This window comes from Lytechinus pictus, chromosome 7 (assembly GCF_037042905.1).
Source record: "Lytechinus pictus isolate F3 Inbred chromosome 7, Lp3.0, whole genome shotgun sequence".
Taxonomy (NCBI): Eukaryota; Metazoa; Echinodermata; class Echinoidea; order Temnopleuroida; family Toxopneustidae; genus Lytechinus; species Lytechinus pictus.
This window is the reverse complement of record NC_087251.1, coordinates 11,621,288-11,641,955: the sequence shown is the minus strand read 5'-3', so window position 1 is coordinate 11,641,955 and position 20,668 is coordinate 11,621,288. Positions and strand designations below refer to the sequence as shown.

The following is a 20,668-nucleotide window of genomic DNA, read 5'->3' as shown; positions in this document are numbered from 1 at the left end:
TCTTTCTTGAAAGTAGTCCTGAAAAAGACTGTAAACCAGGAAAGTTTGATGAGTTGAGAACAGCTTGAGTAGTAGAGCTGATGAGGAGATGCTGGCTTGAGTCGGCGAGTAGAGATGATGAGTAGTAGAGAGACTCGACGTTTCGGACAGGTTGACTGTCCGTCTTCAGGAGTGAGTGTTCGCTCGGCGTGCGGCAGTACTTGTGGCGTGCGTGCTGACGTGGGGGAAAGCGCTGGGCCGGCGGTCACGGCGGGCTGACGTCGTAGGTGGCGCTCTGTGTGTGGGTCGGCGGTTTGGCGGGAAATGAGTTGGCGTTGGTATGCGGACGCGGTGTGTAGACGGCGGGGTGAGTTCCGGGGGCGTGTGTGTGTGTCGGCGTCGTGGTAGGTATGTCAGTGGTGGCGTTCTGTGCGTGTTGGTCGGCGGACTCGTCGGGTAGGCTTCGGAGGGAGTGAGTGGGTGGCCTGGTGAACGGATGAGGTGTTGGGTCTTCGGCGGAGGTTGTAGCGAGGTGTCGGTGGTGTGTGCGTCGGTGAAGTCGCTGGTTGAGTTGGTGATGCAATCAGACTGCTGTGTTGGGTAGGAGGGCTTGGTGGTGTGACGGTGGACGGCGGGTTGGTTGTGGATTGGTTGGAAGTTGGGTGGTGACGTAGAATTGGGTGCCAGATGCTGTTGATGTGGAGGCCAGGGTCTTGAGACACGGTGTTGTGTTGATGTATCTCAATGGCTTCCCTGACCCTTCTGGTATTCCAGTGCCGGATGTTGGTGATTAGGTGGCTCTTGTCCCAGTCTATGCGGTGATTTTCCTGTTGTGCGTGTTTGACGATGGCAGATCGGTCCCAGTCGCTGCGTCGGTGGTGGGTCTTGTGTTCCTTGAGTCTGGTGTCGAAGTCTCGGCCGGTTTCTCCAATGTAGACTTTGCCGCAGTCGCAGGGGATCCTGTAGACGCCTGGTTGCTTGTTGGATGGGTGCTTGTCCTTGTGAGAGTGAAGGATGGAGTGTAGCTTGCGAGAGGATTGGTGTCTGACGAGGATGTTGGCAGAGTGAAGGATGCGTTGTAGTCGGTGTGAAGTCTTGCCGATGTAGGGAAGTACTATGGTGGCGATCGGCTTGGTTTCGGATGGGTTTTCGGTGCTGTTGGTGCTGGGTTGGTGGCTGGACGGTTGAGTGTTGATCCTTCTCCTGGGGTAATGGTTGATGGTGGTGAGTGCATTGGTCACGTGCTTGAGTTCCTGTTGTAAGTGCGCCTTGTCGCTGAGTTGGTGGGCTCGTCTGATGAGAGTGTTGGCGACTGATTGGTGGACAGATGGGTGGTGGTGTGAGCGGAAATTGAGGTAGCGGTCTGTGTGGGTGGGTTTCCGGTACACCTGGTGAGATAGGAATCCAGATGGTGTCTTGGTGATGAGAATGTCTAGAAAAGGAATTGAGTTGTCGCGTTGGGTCTCCATGGTGAACTTGATGCTGGGGTGCTGGAGGTTGAGGTGGTTGAGAAACTGGTGAAGGTCGGGTGTGCTGTGCGGCCAGATGACAAAGGTGTCGTCGACGTAGCGGAGCCAGAGTGAAGGAGGTTTGTTCGCAGTCTTGAGTGCTTGGTGCTCGAAATGTTCCATGAAGATGTTAGCGATGATTGGTGAGAGAGGTGAGCCCATGGCTGCTCCTTGTAGTTGTTTGTATTAGCTGTTGCGCCATTTGAAGGAGTTGGAGTTGAGACAGGTGAGGAGGAGGTCGTGGATCTGGTCTGGTGTGAGATTGGTTCTGGATGCGAGGTCTGGGTCGGTGATCAGGCGTTGCTTGATGATGTCACATGCTTGGTCTACAGGTACGCTGGTGAAGAGGGAGACGACATCAAAGCTAACGAGTGTGTCGGAGGGCCGGATCTTGGTCTTGGAGATGATGTCAATGAAGTGCTTGGAGTTGGTGACATGGTGCTGGGTTTGGCCTACGAGTGGCTGGAGGATGTTGGCCAGATGGCGTGCTGTGGTGTAGCAGGGTGACCTGCGGGTGGAGATGATAGGACGGAGAGGAGTGTTAGGCTTGTGTATCTTGGGTTGTCCGAATAGGATAGGTGACTTGGCTGAAGAAGATCTGAGTTGGAAGTAGAGTGCCTTGGGTAGTGCCTCGGATCGGTGTAGGGTCAGCAGTTGTTGGTTGATTTTCCTTTCATTGGCCGGAGTTGGGTCTCTGTTGAGTTTGGAGTAGGTGTCCTTGTCTTGGAGAATGTCTTCGATCTTGTCATCGTATACGTCTTGGTCCATGACAACGGTGGCGTTGCCCTTGTCAGCCTGAAGGATGTGGATGGCTTGGTTACGTCGGAGGTCCTGGATGGCAGAGTGTTCTTCTTTGGAGAGGTTTTGTTTAGGTGGCTTTGCGTCGGAGAGGGCATTGGTCACTTTGAGTCTAATTTCGTTGGCTGCCGCTTAGGAGAGAAAGCGGAGCTTGGGTTCGACTTGCTGTACTATGTCCGAGAAAGGGATCTTCTTAGGAGCTACGGCGAAGTTGAGTCCAAGGGAGAGTACTTTGTGTTCGGCTTGGGTAAGTTGGTGTCGGCTAAGGTTGATTACGGTGTCCTTGGTTGCTTCGGTCGAAGGTTGTTGGTTGGCTTGTGAAGGCTTGCGGGAGTGGAGTCGGTCGAACTTGTTCATTTGCTTCAGTTTGGTGGACTGGAAGGCTTTGCGAGATGTGTAGTTGTTGAATCCCTGAACTTTGTCTAGATCGTCTGGCTTGAGTCGTTGGCTAAGTTGGGTTTGAGTAGAAGCGATGCTTGAGTTGAGATCGTGGAGTTGGTGTCGGGTGCGTGCAGTGCGTTCACGAGTAAGGTCTAAGCTGGCTTAGTGCAGGATGCGTTTGGCTTTCAGGGTGTCAACGGAAGATTTGAGTTGTACTCCTGGCGGGATGATGTCGGAGTGGCGGCAGCGTTTGAGGAAGGTGAGGTGGTTGGTAAGCTTAGCTGATTTAACTAGGTCGCGCTTAAGTTGCCTGGCGGTGCGTTGAGTAGGCTCCCCGTAGAGCTGAGTCAGATGTTGTTTGAAGGTTTGCATGGTGGCATGTACAATCGCTGATGTGGTTTACGGTACAACATGTGGAGTGTTATAGAAACAGTGGATAGAAGAAGAGAAGAAATGGATAGGCGAGAAAGTGGAGATTTGAGAGTAGAGTATTCTTTCTTGAAAGTAGTCCTGAAAAGGACTGTAAACCAGGAAAGTTTGATGAGTTGAGAACAGCTTGAGTAGTAGAGCTGATGAGGAGATGCTGGCTTGAGTCGGCGAGTAGAGATGATGAGTAGTAGAGAGACTCGACGTTTCGGACAGGTTGACTGTCCGTCTTCAGGAGTGAGTGTTCGCTCGGCGTGCGGCGGTACTTGTGGCGTGCGTGCGGACGTGGGGGAAAGCGCTGGGCCGGCGGTCACGGCGGGCTGACGTCGTAGGTGGTGCTCTGTGTGTGGGTCGGCGGTTTGGCGGGAAACGAGTTAGCGTTGGTATGCGGACGCGGTGTGTAGACGGCGGGGTGAGTTCCGGCGGCGTGTGTGTGTGTCGGCGTCGTGGTAGGTATGTCAGTGGTGGCATTCTGTGCGTGTTGGTCGGCGGACTCGTCGGGTAGGCTTTGGAGGGAGTGAGCTTGAATGATATTGAACTGTTTACTCCAACCACATAATAGCATGAAATAATATTACCAATGCAATGTTAAGAAGAAAATTCATCCAGCAATTTCTGTATGAATGATATTTACATGCATGTACTTGTAATAAGGGGCCCACCACATTATGTCAATTTTTCCTTGTTTTTATATTTCATATAATTTCAGTGGGTATTGTTTTCTCTCTCATTTGAAATTTAGAATTCTGAAAGATGTTCTCATAAATAAATCAAGAATGAAGTTTGGTCACAAAAGATTTATTTTGAAAGTAAAAGTGGGCCATTAGTGAAACAGATGTTGAAAACCACTGATGCACTTTTTACATGTTCACTGTACTGTAGTCCCACCTTTTTACATTTTCAATCAGGAAATGGAAAAGCAGTCAGTGCTCAATACTGTACAGAAAGGCAAAGTGATTAATACTACCCAACCATGAAATGTGAACTACTTTTGAATTATTTGTGCACTTCTGCATGTGAACTGTGAAAAGATAATCCATAGTCATACCCATTGGTTTACATGTATACAAGTGCTTTCATGGTTCGGTTTGTTTGTTTGCAATTCAATGAATCTGTTGAATATGAATGAAATCTACTTCACATATTTGCATTCGAAATCGCGGAAGATAATTGTTCATGTATGATTTGATTACTTCCTTGTAAAATTAGTGCTTTCTGCTTATACTGTATGTACACTTAAACCTTAAGATAAGGCCCTGTGTCTGCATGTGACAGAATTATATCCCTGGTATAGCATTGCAATTGTCTAAGCATTCTGCCATGCATTTTACATGTAACTGCCACACAAAATGTTTTTTTGTGCAGCTTGTTTGTACACACATGTACACTGTACAGAAATTTATTGAAATAAAAATACACATGGGGACATTTTATCCCCATTGTATAGCAGGGCTCCACACTAACCCTTTTTTTATACTGGTCCAACCTATTCATTTTGGACCAGTAATGTAGATACCCAATTTTTCAATTTTTTTACTGGTCCCAACCTAAAATTTACTGGTCCTCCAAAAGAAAGGAAATCATGAAGACTTATTCCCCCCCAAAAAAAATATATATCAATAAAAAGTAAACACATACACACATGCAACATCATTCATGAGAACCATTTCTCAATTTTGGAAAACCATTTTTTAAGGTGCCAAAGCCATTTTTATTATTTACTAAAGAGGAGAAAATATCATTTATATTTGTTTGATATATTTTATACTGGTTATGTCAGACCAGTATATCTGGCTATTTTTGAAAAGTTACTGGCCCGACAGCAATTTTTACTGGTCTGGGACCGTCGGACCAGTGCCAGTGTCGCGCGCTGGATAAAATTTCGGATCGCTCATAAAGGTGGCCTTCCACATTTAGCCGAGGAAATAATAGCTAGCTAGCGCTCGGAATCTCAGTTCAGGGGATTTCGAGGAGAAAAAATGACCTCTGACATCATTAAAGAGGAGAAGTCCTCCGGTTAGCTTGTATACTGGCCGTTTCACCGGCGAACTTCGCCGGGGAAATTCGCCGGGCAAATTCGCCGGGCAAGTTCTCCGGCGTACCTTTCATACTGGACACTTTCCCCTTCGCCAGCGAAGTTCACCGGGAAAAGCACAGTATGAAAGGGGTATTACATGTAATTAAATCCTTTTTCTGTTCTGAGATTAGCCTTGATTTACCCATGATTTGTCAATGGAGGATCGCTTTAATTCATAATGTAGCCTCTAATGGGCTGTCCAAAGAGTACATTTTATAACTGGGTTTACCAAGTCAGGCCCAAGGGAACTATCTGGAAGTTCACACAACTAAATTTTAAAGGGGTGCTGGGGTACAATCCATGACTTCAAGGAAATGAAGGGCTATTACATGTGTTCCTAAAGGTTCACAAGAAAAAGCCAGAATCCAGGAATGATTGGACAGTTACACGTCGATGTATACACTATATGACAGTTAGGGACAGCAGAAGCACTTCAAACTCTACTGGAATTTCCATATCAAGATTGGTATGAAAGAAGAAAAATAGAGTGGTAAAATGAAAGAAAGTGAACAAGGAAAAAGTAAGGCTATTTTAGATCCAAAAAAAAAAATTAAAGACAGTGTAAATTTCAAATGGATATGTTTGAGAGTATTTTGTACAAGGGAACGTAGAGACAACTTCCTGGGGGCACTAACAATTGCTGTACACACGCACGACCAGAAAAGTCATAAAAAGGGCAGATTTTGCTGGTCAAAGCATGATGTGGATGATGCAATATGGGTGTCAAAATGCCCAAAATCAGAAGTAAAAGATCTTGGAAAATGAAGCAAAGGTTTGTCACATCAAGGAGATATCTCCTTGGTCAAATCATGTTTACTGTATCCTTTCCCCCAAATTTGTCTGGATTTTGGTGAGACTACATGTACATGTATAATTTAAATTCCTTAATTAGCTGTATTTCTATTGAAAAAACATGTGGAAATATTTCAAAGGGTATATTTAACAAATTGATACAAAAATAGTGTTTTACGCTGGTTTTGAAAACCTATGGTCAATTGGTCATGCATGTAGTCCTATACATCAGTATTGAAGTGCAACCAGGGATGCGTAGCCCTAATTGGTTGTAATAATGAATACCTAAACTGAATAATATTCTGGTAATCTGGTATCAAATTTTTCAACAAAGGTGGATTCACATAGTACTATGTAGAACAGAGTTTAAAGTGTTAGGATGTCAACCCTATAATGACCCCCTACATGTACGTGTATTCACATCATTATTTTCATGGACCAACCCACTTTCCTTCATTCCTTTAGCTACGCAGTTCTGTAAGCCCCCAAAACTTTATTCAACTATCCCATCCTAAGCCCCGCGGCTCAGAAAATGAGCACAAGACGGCACCCCTGTGGATGTGGATAAAATTTGTATGTGTGCATTGGCACGCTTTTCAATGCGTTGCTGGCGTATTGACATTTCTGAAGACTCCATTACCAGGGGGGGGGGGGGCAGTCAAATATATTACTGTACACACGCATGACCAAGAAATTTCCAAACACCCCCTAAATGAGTTTTTCTGTGTGTGCAAAATAGCCCACCTTAAAACAAGTTTTTCGCGGGCTTAATTTACACATTTTGGCCCCTAAACAAGATGTCGCCAAAATATGACCTCGGGGGAAAAAGCTCGGGAAAAAAACATATCCTACATGTAAACACGTTTGGCTAGTCTTTAAAACAAAGCTTTGGGGGAAAAAAATACCCTAAATAAGTTTGACCCCGCAATTGACCATTGACCGGTCTTTCAAAACACCCTTTTTCTTGAAAATCTGTGTTTTTGATACCCTTAACAGTCCATGCGCGGACCGCGTCCAAAACTGAAAAAACACCCCTTTAAACTTGTTTTTTGGTCATGCGTGTGTACAGCAATATATTTGACTGGCCCCCCCCGGGCTCCATTGAATGTTAAATTCCAATTCCCAAGCACCCCCATTCACAAGCAACTTCTGTTCTCATGGGTATGGTTTCAATGTTTGGGGCCATACATCCCTAACCATTACAACTCTGAGTACCCCCCCCCCCCCACACTCACTACATTGATGTACATGTAAATGACCAGTGAACACATATTGTAACTCCCAATTGTCTTTTAGTGGCCCCTATTAACTGGCAACACATTACATCTTGTAAAAATCAATATTGGTTTATCCATCCTCAATTTTTATAGGGACAGATTGTCATGCATACATATCTTAAATGGCATCACTACATGGCAGTCAACTATTGTCAATGTGCAAATATAAAACTAAAAGCTCCTTGTGATCTACATTAGAATGTGTCCATTGTATGTATAATCAAATTTATTAGTCATTAGTCATTAGTACTTACAGAAATAGATTGTGAATAAATATGCACATTTAATACAAAACACTCAGAACACTGGTGTCCCTGGCTCCCAGTCAGACTTTAAATCCCACTGCTTAGTCCCAATCATTTTCTTTTTAGTATGTCAGAGGCAGGGCGCGATAAACCCGCTTGCCCGGGGCAAGTGAAAATGATGTGCGGGCAAGCACTTCTCAAACTAAATTGCCCGATCGGGCAAGTGGTTGTTCTGGAAATGAACCCTATATCTTTTGGATAATCTCTCAAATAATGTCAAACCAGTAAAAAAAACAGTGGAAAGTGATGTAAAATCAGCGCCAATTACCAATAATTTATCGCCAGGTACCTCGTTCGCATCTTACATTCTATGTGTGCAATGACCACCAAAAGTGGCTAAAATTTCACATTTTGCAAAAATCCAAAATGGCTATCTATTTTCCATATTACCTTGAAATTGTTTTGGTTTAGTTGGAAACTACCGAAAAAATGAAGAATATTCAGCTCTTTCTTGACTCTGATTTATGATGATGTTACACTCGGTAAATGTTTTTTATTATTGTGGTCCCACATGTAGACTTTCTTGGTGTTGACCAAGTGTAAAACGATCAAAACGATCAAATGATCAACGATTGTTTTCTGTTGATGTTGCAACACCATGAAAAAAACCCATTAAAGTCTGCATGTGTGACTACAATAAAAAAAAAATTGACCGAATGCAACATCATAAAATGATGGATAAAAGACAAGAGAGAGGTGAATATTCTTAATTTTCTTGATGGTTTCCAACTAATTTTTTTTTTTAATCAAGGAAATACGGAAAATAAATGACCATTTCATGGATTTAAAGATCTATGCAAAACGTGAAATTCTAGCCACTCCACTTTTGATGATTTTTTTTAAATTTTATTTTACATCATAAAAAGAATTTTCATAGTCAATAAAGCGCTGAATATTTTCCACTGGTTTCTTTATAGTTTCCAACTAAATGAAAACAATTCTAAGGAAATATGGCAAACAGATAACCATTTCGTTGATTTAAAGATGCAAAATATGAATTTTTAGCAACTTTTGGTGAAGGTTTTTTTTTAAACCTTAAAAGCCCATAAAATAGTGAAGTTTTTTTTCAAAATAAACGTAATGACTCAGGTCTTCTTTGCTGAAAATATCCTTTTAAATGTGTGTTCTTTTATACTGAATCACGATTCTCAATTATTTTGTATGACCTTTAAAAGTAAGAGCAGTGCCGTCATAATAAAAAAAAATTATAAAACAAATTGTGGGCAAGCAGTTTTTTCTATCGGGCAAGCAAATTTGTTCATCACTTGCCCAACTGGGCAAGTGACGAAAAAAAATTTGTAGAGGCCTGCAGTGGTATGAAGACAAACATGCAAGCCTTGTTTCTCTGGCTTCAATACACATGAAAAGTTGAGTGATTACACCAGTGGCAATTCAAGCAGAACGATTTGCTTTGTTCATGGTATTTTCCCATGGTTTCTTCCCTGGGTGTGTCAATGGCAATTCAAAGTATTATCAGGTTCTCTATTCAAAGAATATATATTCAAAACAAAACGGAAAGCTTGATTCCATTTAACAATTCAAATCTTTTGACTTGTTATCCACCCTAAAATGAAGTCAATAGGCCTACATGAATATTGTATTAAGGGTCAAGTACACCTCAGAAAAATGTTGATTGGAATCAATAGTGAAAAATCAGACAAGCATTATGCTGAAAATTTCATCAAAATCGAATGTAAAATAAGAAAGTTATGACATTTTAAAGTTTCGCTTATTTTTCACAAAATAGTTACATGTATATGCACAATTTTAGTCACATGCAAACAAGAGAATCAATGATATCCCTCACTATTTCTTTTGTTTTTTATTGTTCGAATTATACATTACATGCAGGGTGCGACAAACCGCTTGCCCGGGGCAAGTGAAAATGATGTGCGGGCAAGCATTTCTCAAAGTCAATTGCCCGATCGGGCAAGTTTTTTTTTTGGAAAAAAAATATAATAGTACACCCTCTAAATTTCAATATCTTTTGGATAATCACAACTATCTCTCAGATTATGTCAAACCAGTAAAAAAAACCAGTGGAAAATGATGTAAAATCAGCGCCAATTTCCAATAATTTATCGCCAGGTACCTCGTTCGAAAAACCGTGCCATCGCATCTTACGTTCTATGTGTGCAATGACTGCGCATGCGCTACTTGAGCAATTTGCCGATGCACACCAAAAAAAACCCACCAAAAGTGGCTAAAATTTCACATTTTGCAAAGATCCATGAAATGGCTATCTATTTTCCATATTACCATGAAATTGTTTTGATTTAGTTGGAAACTACTGAAAAAATGAAGAATATTCAGCTCTTTCTTGACTCTCTTTCTTGACTCTGATTTATGATGATGTTACATTCGGTAAATGTTTTATATTATTGTGGTCCCACATGCAGACTTTCTTGGTGTTGACTAAGTGTAAAACGATCAAAACGATCAAACGATAAGATCAACGATCAATGCTGCAACATCATGAAAAAAAAACCATGAAAGTCTACATGCGGGACTACAATAAAAAAACATTGACCGAGTGTAACATCATAAAATGATGAAGAAGAGACAAGAGAGAGGTGAATATTCTCAATTTACTTGAATGTTTCCAACTTGTTAAAAAAAAAAAAATTCAAGGAAATATGGAAAATAAATGATCATTTCATGGATTTAAAGATGCAAAATGTGAAATTTTAGCCACTCCACTTTCGATTTTTTTTTTTTTTTTTAACATCATAAAACGATCTTTTTCAGAGTCAATGAAGAGCTGAATATATTTCACTGGCTTTCTTTATAGTTTCCAATTAAATCAAAACAATTCTAAGGAAATATGGCAAAATATGAAATTTTAGCAACTTTTGGTGAAGGTTTTTTTTTTAAACCTTAAATTAGACTCTAAGCCCCATTTATAAATAGCGAAAAAAAAATCAAAATAAACGTAATGACTCAGGCCTACGTTGCTGAAAATAAACTTTTAAATGTGTGTTCTTTTTAGACTGTACATGATTCTCAATTGTTGTTATTTTGTATGACCTTTAAAAATAATAGTGCCGTCACAATAAAAAAATAAAATAAAACAAATAGGGCAAGCAGTTTTTTCTATCGGACAAGCAAACTTTTTCATCACTTGCCCAACAGGGCAAGGGACAAAAAAAAATTTGTAGAGGCCTGATTACATGTATTTCAATTTTTGCAGATTTGACAATGAAGACCAACTTCACTGAACCATAAAATGTTAAGCAATGGTAATTCAACATGTTCAGGGAGAAATAAAACTTTGTTTCACAGGACAATGAGGAGAAAATTAGAATATTTCATATTACATATAATAAAATACAAAAGAAATAGTGAGTGAGTGATGTCATGAGTACCCTTATTTGCTACCGACCGGGATGTGCATATAACTCTTTTGTGAAATTAAACGAAACTTTAAAATGTCATAACTTTATTTTACATCCGATTTAGATGAAATTTTCAGTGTTATGCTTGTTGGATTTTTCTCTTTTTATTCAAATAAACGTTTTGTTGGGATGGACTTGTCCTTTAAAAAAAGAGCAAATTTACTTCATAACACAATTTTATGCAAAATGTGAAGGGTACTTTTTGTCAGAGATGGGTAATTCTGATGGAAGGTGCCTTTCAGGTGGATTGTTTGATAAAGAAATTTCAACTTAAGCTCACACCCACTTTTAATATACATGTAATCACATTGATGAATACATGGGAGCATGTGTTCATTGAGCATCCTTAAACATGCAATTTCTTATTGGTTTGCCAAACTAATAAAATGTCTATCCTGACTGTATATATACAGAACAACAGGAATAAGCCTAACACCAAAAATAAAAAATTAAAATAAGTAAACAACTAAGGCATAATTGTGAAATATATGTAGGACACCATTAAAATGTAAAATGTGAAATTTCAGCAACATTTTGGGAAGGTTCCCCCCCCCCCCCCTAGATCTATACAGTGCTTATAAAAAAAAGTTCACACTTAAAAATAATGCTGTAAAATTATATATTTGTTATGTCCTGGAGCTTTTTCCACATTCAACCATTGGTACAGATAGCAATTGACGATATACATGTCACTGTCGAAAATCTATCCGCTTGAGTGCGCAATCATGGGATCAATCAAACCTGGGCGATCGACCCAGCGTCTTCTTAAAAACTAAACAGATCTAAACACTCACCAATCAAAGTCAAACAGCAAAAACAATTTATATTTCAACCAAAATCATAATTTAAATACCAATCTGCAACTGTTACAAAAATGATCGCATTGCTTTGGAACAAGTTCTCGCGATGCATGTGATTTTGGAGCCGTCTGTTTCGAGGAGTTTTTAAACATTTAAATTTTTTTAAATTATTTCTTGGACTTGGTGAGTGGAGCTAACGGAGTTCAGTGGAACAACCAACATACATGTAACAGAGACCGAAGCAGTTTTGGGGTGGTATTCTGAAAATTGTCTTAACTTTTCTTGTAAGTCAGCAAGATAACAGCTCGCTAAAATTCTCTTAAATTGGTATTCTGAAAATTGTCTTATCTCTGTAAGGACGTCCCCTATTTTATCTCTGACACGCCCAATATTTCATCATCCACCAATCATTAAGCTTTTTATATGCTTAGGTCAACAAATAGAAGCGTCTCTTCTGAAAAATTATGAAGCGCATTGTTGATGAGGCGTAATTTCCTTGCGCCCCGATGCTTATGCTTGTGCGCTTCTGTGCTAAAAATACATGTGGCTATTCTCAGAGACATATTTTCTCTGAAAAGATTCATCGTCTCGAACACCAATTTTTAATTGCTGAAAAGTCTACCAATCCGTCGTTATGTCTTTGGAATGTCTCCTTTTGTAAAACATGATGTTCTTGCGGGATGCAGCAAGAAATAATTATTGCAGACGGAAAAATATCGCTTGCAACAATAAGTTACAATAGCCCCCTACAGGGTTGGCACGTTTTAAACGGTGTGTTTTAAAACACCCGTTTTTTTTTTTTAAACATGTTTTAAAACACCACATAGGCTTGGGTGTTGTAAATTTGCATGGATGTGATTTTAGATGAATTTTTTTTTTCATACTTTTATTTCTGAAGTGGTGTACTATTTTCTTCTAATTAAAACTCTTTCTCAACACCACTCTTTTTCTTTTCTTTCTCTTTCCCCCTTCATTCTCCCTTTCTCTTTGTCATGTTCCTTTCTTCCCAGTTCAATTTTGTACATCAATCCATATTAAGAATATTCTTATTTCAACAAAATATCTGTTGTGCTCACTTTTTGGACAGGGAAAGAAACACCATTTAAAATAAGCTCAAATACATTGCAGTTCTTGAATGAAATGGATGTGTTGCACAAGCATAATAATGTTTTACAAACCGCCGCACAGTGGGCCGGGGCGAAACAAAATTGCGCCAAAAGTCATTTTGGGCAATTATAGATTTTTAATTTTTGTCATGCCCAGCTGAAAGACAACACTTTGAAGAATACTTCAGCAAAATATTTCATTCGGGAATTTGCATAAAGGTTGTTAATTTCCTCCCTCAAATCGTAAAATGTGACATTTTGCGAAATGCCACATATATGACAACTTAATTGAAAAACAAGCCATTTCACAAGAGGTTTTTTCATGTAGGAATCTGAAATGGCACCCACATAATCCTGATATATTCTTTTTTCGTGTGAAAGGGTTCAAATTAGATATAAGACACATTTCAGGACGTTTATGGGATAATTATTCCTTGAAATAGGCTGATAATACATGTTTTTTGCATTAACATTAGAAACGTTTGGATTTCCGTTTAAATCTATCATCATCATTTTGCTATATGTCTATTAAAGCTTTAAGTCAATACCAAATTTAGCTGCCCGTTTTCATGTTAGAGCCGATTTTACTTGACTGAACACCCCCAAAACCTGTTAAAAAACGGTCTTTTTATACAGCGCAGTCATCGCAGCGCACCGTGTAGGGTGTACATTGCCGTTTATTTTTGCATGGCGAGTACGATTCCCCTTCCATTCCAAATGACATGAATTCCGGGCATAATGCAAACAAAATAAAGGTTGATAATGCATATTAGGTAGTGCTGTAGCCGAACTGCCGAACCGAACGGAAGTTCACCGAACTTGGCACTTCCGAACCGGACCGAACCGAACCGAACACAAAGGCCTGGTTCGGTAGTTCGGGAAAAAAAAAATAATAATAATATTTGCAATGCAATAATGCACTGACTACATATATTTAAGTATAAAATAAAATAAAAAAATATTGGTTAGTGATTGTGCACAAAAAGAATTCCACTCTATATATTTTTTAAATCTATTTTGATAGCTCCCATCTCGTCTTTGATTGAACTGTTATCAACTTAAGAATATTTTATTAACATGAATATATTTTTTCTTGATAAAATGAGGGGACATTTTGAAGCTAAACTTGGTATAAAAGTGTGGTTTAATTACGTATTGCCGTAATCGATCGTGATCGTAATCGGACCTAATCATTTTGTATTTAATAAAGAAAAAGAACCAGACATAAATTCATTCCTTGTAAATGACAAAGTATGACAGCTTCGGTCTCGTGTTTGATTAAGTTTGTATCATTTTCAATTTTTTTTATAAACATGAATTTATTTTTTTCTTCATAAAACGTGGGGACATTTTAAGCTTAACTCAGTTAAAAAGTGTAGTTGAATTACGTATTGCTCTAATCCGACGTACATTTAATTGTTTTGTATTTAAAAAAGAAAAATACAAGACATAAATTAATTCCTTGTGACTGACAAAGTAATGGTAAAGTAAATATATTCCACCTTCTGAAATTTCCATATTAATATAAAAGATAAATAAATAAGAGATGAAGGAATGAGGTTGAAAAAAAAACAGAAAAGATAAAAATTCAAACCAAATCAACGCATGTTCCCTGATCGATGTTCCGGAAATCGAATGGTTGGTAAGGAAAGTTGAAACAGGAAGTCCAAACAACCTGCTCTCAGTTGCTATTATACAGGTAAAATTCGTATTCCGAACTTCAAATGTTTTTCCGTTGTCAATATTTTCTAAAAAAGTGGTTTAATTTGGTCAATTACTGAAAATGAAATAATAAATTATCAGTTCCGTCTTGGTTCTGACGATCATCGCCGAGTGATTTCACAACACTAAAATACACAGTACAGTCCCATGTACTCATTTTCGTGTTGGAAATATGTTTGAAGTCGCGTAGCGTCGATCTTTCTGGACCAAGAATGGACTGATATTTTATCTTTTTAAAGTAATTGATTGACCAGATTTAACCACTTTTCAGAAAATAGGGACTTTCTAAAACATTTCATATTCTTTGGAATGTGAATTTTACCAGTATAATAACAGTTGAGTTGAGGTTGTTTGTCTACTGTTTCGACATTCCCGATCAACACTTTCCAATTTGAGAAGCTGCGTTGGCAATGACATTGTAATCGATCATGGTCTTAGCTACATGAAATAATCATGAAAAAAAAAAATTATTTTCTTTGTAATTCTGTTAATGTCCTGATTCTCTCGTTATCAATATTTTTTTCTTTTGATTTTTTTTTTTCATTTTAAAAATGAAAGTAGAAATGACTCATATTTTTTGTTTAAAGATTAAAACAAAAGAAAGTTATGCAACAATTTCATAACTATTCTTTTTAGAAACAAAATTTATTATAAATATATGAAAGATCGTTCGGGAATTTATGTGTTCGTGGGTCGGCGAACTTTATTTTTTTATATGTTAAATTTAATTTGGCATTTATTGCCGAACCCCGAACCGAACCAAAGTTCGGAAAAAAATTACCGAACCGTGCCGAACCGAACCGAACCCGAACATGCCGCCTGACTTGCAGCACTAATATTAGGGCTACCCGCCCCTCTTCCAGATATAAAAGTTACTTGTAGAATAATTTCAGCAAAAAACCCTCCTCATAGTAAAACATTCGTGGTGTTATACTTTGCGTTTTACCCAAGTCTACGCCACTTGATAAAGCACGGTTAATATTTTTCAGATTTTTAAGTATTTTTTTTAAATCTAATGATCATTTTGATGCCATAAAATTATTTTCAGGATCTCATACACACTTTTTAGGCATGTGAGAAGCATAAACCAACATTCACTCTGGTCAATCTTAAAGAAACACATAACACAAAGTTTATATACTGCACATTGTTTAGAGTAATTTGTCTTTTCACAGATAGGTTTTAAGTAGCTAATCAAGATTTGGTATCAAAGTGACGTCATATCGGCTTTAAATTATGTTCAGTCGATTCTACGCCCAAAATTATCCATAATCAACATGTTAACGTAAAAATGTAACACCGAATATACTTTTGACGCACTTTCAACACGTTCTGGCCCTCTTCCCGCATAAGGGCCGTCAGCGCGGATTGCGCATCGCCTGCCCGCACAAAGGCCGTTTGCGCACTCTTAACTGCATGCCAACAGCCTTTCTGCGGGAAGGCGACGTGCAGTTTGCGCTAACGACCTTTGAGCGGGAGGGCGACGCGCAGTCCGCGCTAATATGCGGGAAGGCGGCGGTTTGTAAAACATTATTATGCTTAATAATAATAATCTGCTTATATATACCGCTTAATACATCGAAACGACGTGTCTAAGCGCTTTAGAGATATATTATTACCCCGGTCATTGGATTAAATCAGTCATTCCCGCACACAATGTATGCACATCCTCCACTCCCTGGGGAGTATTCCAGTCAGTCGCCGATGAGGCGCACACAGAACTGGAGAAGCTACAATGACTTTCACATCTTACCGGGTACCCATTTAGCACCTGGGTCGAGAGTGGCAAAGTGTGGATTAACGCCTTGCCAAAGGACGCCAGACCGCGGTGGGATTCGAACACACGACCCTCTGTTTACAAGGCGAGAGTCAGAACCACTACAACACGGCTCCTCCTATGCTTGTGCAACACTTCCATTTCATCTTACTCTTGAAGTACACACGAAAGCAGGTGACACTTTGCGCTTTGTAAAGATGAAGAAAAGTACTTTAAACAGTATAAGATAATCAGCTAGCAAACCTTACACCTAACAATCCCAGGGGACCTCAATGGCCCCCTCAAAAATTTATATGATAAATCTATAACGTGACAGGGCCACGTACGCCATATCATTCAAGACTATTTTAGGATGCATGCATGGGTATGCGGTTATGATATTACACAACAAGTGCATGTCAGACCCCAAATTGCTAAAAACATGATTCATGTATAAAGTCAATTGTAAATTCTTGTCAAAATCTGTATCATTATTGTACTTTTTGTTAATTGAAATTATTGCCAATAATTTCCATTTAAAAAAAAAATGAAAAAAACTTTTTATACTGATTTTTTATCTTTTATGCATTTGATCTACATGTAAATTCCTCAATTGAAAAAAGCAGTTCAAGGGCTTAATATTTATATTAACTAAAGAACTAAAATTGGCATAATTGATTCAAATCAATTAAGCTTTGAACTCCATAGATTATACAGTGCCGGTATGTCATTTTCTTCCATTGTGCAAATTCTTCTCGCCCCCCCCCCCCCAGATTGACAAGACTAAAAATACACCGGGACTACATGTATATACACATGTATGAGGAATTAACTTATGAAATGTCAACTTTAGTGGGGGGGGGGGTGGCATTCAATTTCCATGATTTAGTAATTTTTTTTGGGAAAAATGAATTTTTCTGTTGGAAATTCAGTAACAAACATTGTAGTCTTCTCTTACTTACTCCAATAATATGTTTAAAACATCAAGAGCTTAAATCAGACTGTACCGTATAGTTTAATTGATTTACGAAAAGTTGCATTATTTGTTGGAAAAAAATGTAATAAAACGATTTTAAACATTTTAAAACAATAAAAAACGTTTTTTTTATTTTTTATAAAAAAACGTTTTTTATTACAACCCATGGGCCGATTGCACGAAAGGGTCTTTCCAAGGACCGTCTTTCGTGTCGCCCATTTATTATGATACGCCATGTGAAACACATGTTAAATAAATTACCTGCAAACATATTTTATTCATCTGTTAGAGTAAACAAAATCTTTGTTTATAAAATGATGTGATATATCAGGAAATTGTATACAAATCGATTAAAATGCTAGCTAACAAATTTCATTTGTTTATCATACATTTCAGAAAATCCCGCATACAGCGCATCATAAAAGATGGGCGACACGAAAGATGGTCCTTAAAAAGACCCTTTCGTGCAATCGGCCCCTGGCTCCCTACCTCTTGTAAATTTTCTTGTATTTTGCAAGGGAGTTAACAGAACACAAAGGGATATTTATCCGCCGTTTTTAACTTTCCGCATAATTTTAGCTCTGACATCATACGCACTTGGCGAAAGTTACAAGAAAAGGTATGGCAAGTTCCCCCAAGTCTGCGCAGTCCCCCTTGTCTGTTTATCATACATTTCAGAAAATCCCGCAAACAGCGCATCATAAAAGATGGGCGACACGAAAGATGGTCCTTGGAAAGACCCTTTCGTGCAATCGGCCCTTGGCTCCCTACCTCTTGTAAATTTTCTTGTATTTTGCAAGGAAGTTAACAGAACGCAAAGTCAAAGATACCTTTTATCTCGATATATGTTATCTTGCGCAAAGGGATATTTATCCGCCGTTTTTAACTTTCCGCATAATTCTAGCTCTGACATCATACGCACTTAGCGAAAGTTACAAGAAAAGGTATGGCAAGTTCCCCCAAGTCTGCGCACACGCATATCTGCGCGATTCTAGTAAAAGAAGATACGCAACGAACACAAAATTTACTCATGCAGCACATAGACAGATATTCATTAAAAAATCCGACTCAAAATGATGGAAAAATAATGAATTTTGGGCATTGCATGTGACGGCCTCAAAATGCAGCCTTTCTCATAAAAAAAACCTGAATCGTGTGCAAAGTGAGTGGGTGTGCAGACATGGGGTACCGGTACCATTTTTTTTTTCAATCTGAAAATGACTGCCCAAAGTTTTTTAAAGAAAATCCTATATTTTCTCAAATTTTAATGAGATATTTGGTACACTTACTCATAATAATTATAAGGAACATTATTAACAGAGAGATTTTGTGAAATAAAAAGAAGTTCATGTTAAATCTTAACTCAAATCGTTAGGTGCGCAGACTTGGGGACCACCATCATACAAGAATTTTCGGAATACGGATTTTATTGTAACTAGGCCTATTTAATTAGGCCCTACAAGAATATTTCTCTTAAGGACGTTCCACACTTATGTTTGTGCGCATTATGATCTGCGCATAGTTTACACTCTGCGCGCTGACGTCACAATGGATGAACAGGTGATTAATTAGCTGCGGGTATGAGCTGATTTTTCTCATCTTCTGCACTTTAACTGCAGATCCGATGCGTTATTTCATGAAGCTAAAAAATGGAATTGTTCCATGGACCATTCAAAAAAAAATTTCTACAATTTCAAAATACTTTACTCTGCATTGCTGCCAAGAATCACGAATATTACCCCAAGTTTGAATACATGGTAGAGTGGTTTGATTTTTTTCTTCACATAGATACAAAGCATTCGGCGCATTTTTGGTGTTTTAAAAAGCACATTTGCTCTAATAAAAATGCTGATAGTTTAAAAGCAAGCACATGAACCCCTATTTTTTAATGTTTGTACCTCTTAGGCCAAGTAAAAAAAGACAGTAGTTGATCGTCCGGGTTTTTTTAAAGCAGTGATGAGGGAGGTCCTTACTATTTGCTATCTTACTATTTTTTTTGAAAACAAGGGGGCATTTTCTCGGCCCGTTTTTTGACATCAGTGATGAGGGAGGTCCTTACTATTTACTTTTTTTTTTGCTATTTTTTATTCAAATGATTGTCAGGCCATGTCAAGCTCGAATTATGTGATCGATGCATGCTCAATATTGATAATTTATGAGTAGAAATATATATATATAGATATATATGCATAATATATACAATTGATTGGAAATCTATGGAAAATGTATATTGCAATAAAATCTATTGATGTATTACTGATGTATACCGGTACTGTATTGTTGTAAAACAAAATGTTCATGTCAAGTGAATGATTTAAACATTATTCCATATTAATATATATGTAAGAGTAAAAAATGCATGGGGGGGTAATTTTCATTACCATGGAGCCATGTTCAGTTTTCCAGAGTCAATCTCTTTTTTAGCTCTGGGCATGGTTTCGCGTTGCAGTTTCCAGCTGGCTGTATGTTCGTTTACATAATGTTTAATACTGTTCAATTTTTATTCATCTTTTAATTGATATCAAATGTTAAATGATTATTGAATTAATTGTTAATTATTCACATACCAGTAATGTTTATTATTTCAATATTTGTAACTGTTAGTGTTAGATCTATAACTAATTTTTACAATTGTCCATCAAATCGAATAGCCCAAGGAAGAATGAAGTTTATCAAATTTGAACAGAATTGGCACTTACTGGAATCCCATTAATGATTTTCAATCTTGAAATAATTTTTTGAATATTCAATGCATTGCCTGCTGACGTTAGAAAACTCGCCAGAAAATTCAATCCATTTCACAAATTCACATGTCGCGCCAGCACAGTCAATCACATCATCCCATGCCCAGCACACATGCATTCACCCAACACAAGCACAGTCAATCATCGTAATACACATCGAAGTACAGGCGCTATCACTCACCAAAATACCCGCTAAAATACAAATTACGTCATTAAAATTGATTTATCTGCGCCATATTTCCAAAGCACGCGACGGATTAGTTCAGATTCATGAAGCGGGGTCCCCGAAAATGCACTAAAAATGAAGAAATCCGTGATCTTTTCCGAGTTTGCAAACTTTATTTTCTTGCTAATTTATGATGGTATCTTCAAAATTCCAATAAAAAACCAAATCAGAATTTTTTTTCTTTCTTGCAGTTACGGCGATATCGGACTTTTTTAGCAATTGTTTTTGAAGTTGCGAGAGAGATCCCAGAGCACATGGGAGCAAATCGCTTGCCAATCTTGTAAAAAAAAATCGCTACTCAGAAGCCATAAAAATAGTAAATATCAAGACAATTGATGCTGCTATCAAAAAGGGAATCGGGCGCGGACGAGAAACATCACAATTTTTTTTTTTTTTTTTT

General features: G+C 38.5%; 1 protein-coding gene across 1 annotated transcript; it reads right to left on the bottom strand.

The window, feature by feature from the left end:
- Positions 1-392: 392 nt before the first annotated feature.
- On the bottom strand, positions 393-3,482 carry LOC129280268 (uncharacterized). Its single transcript, XM_064101362.1, has one exon. It carries the CDS (start codon positions 1,647-1,649, stop codon positions 393-395), a length of 1,257 nt encoding a protein of 418 aa, XP_063957432.1. The 5' UTR covers positions 1,650-3,482.
- Positions 3,483-20,668: the final 17,186 nt, after the last annotated feature.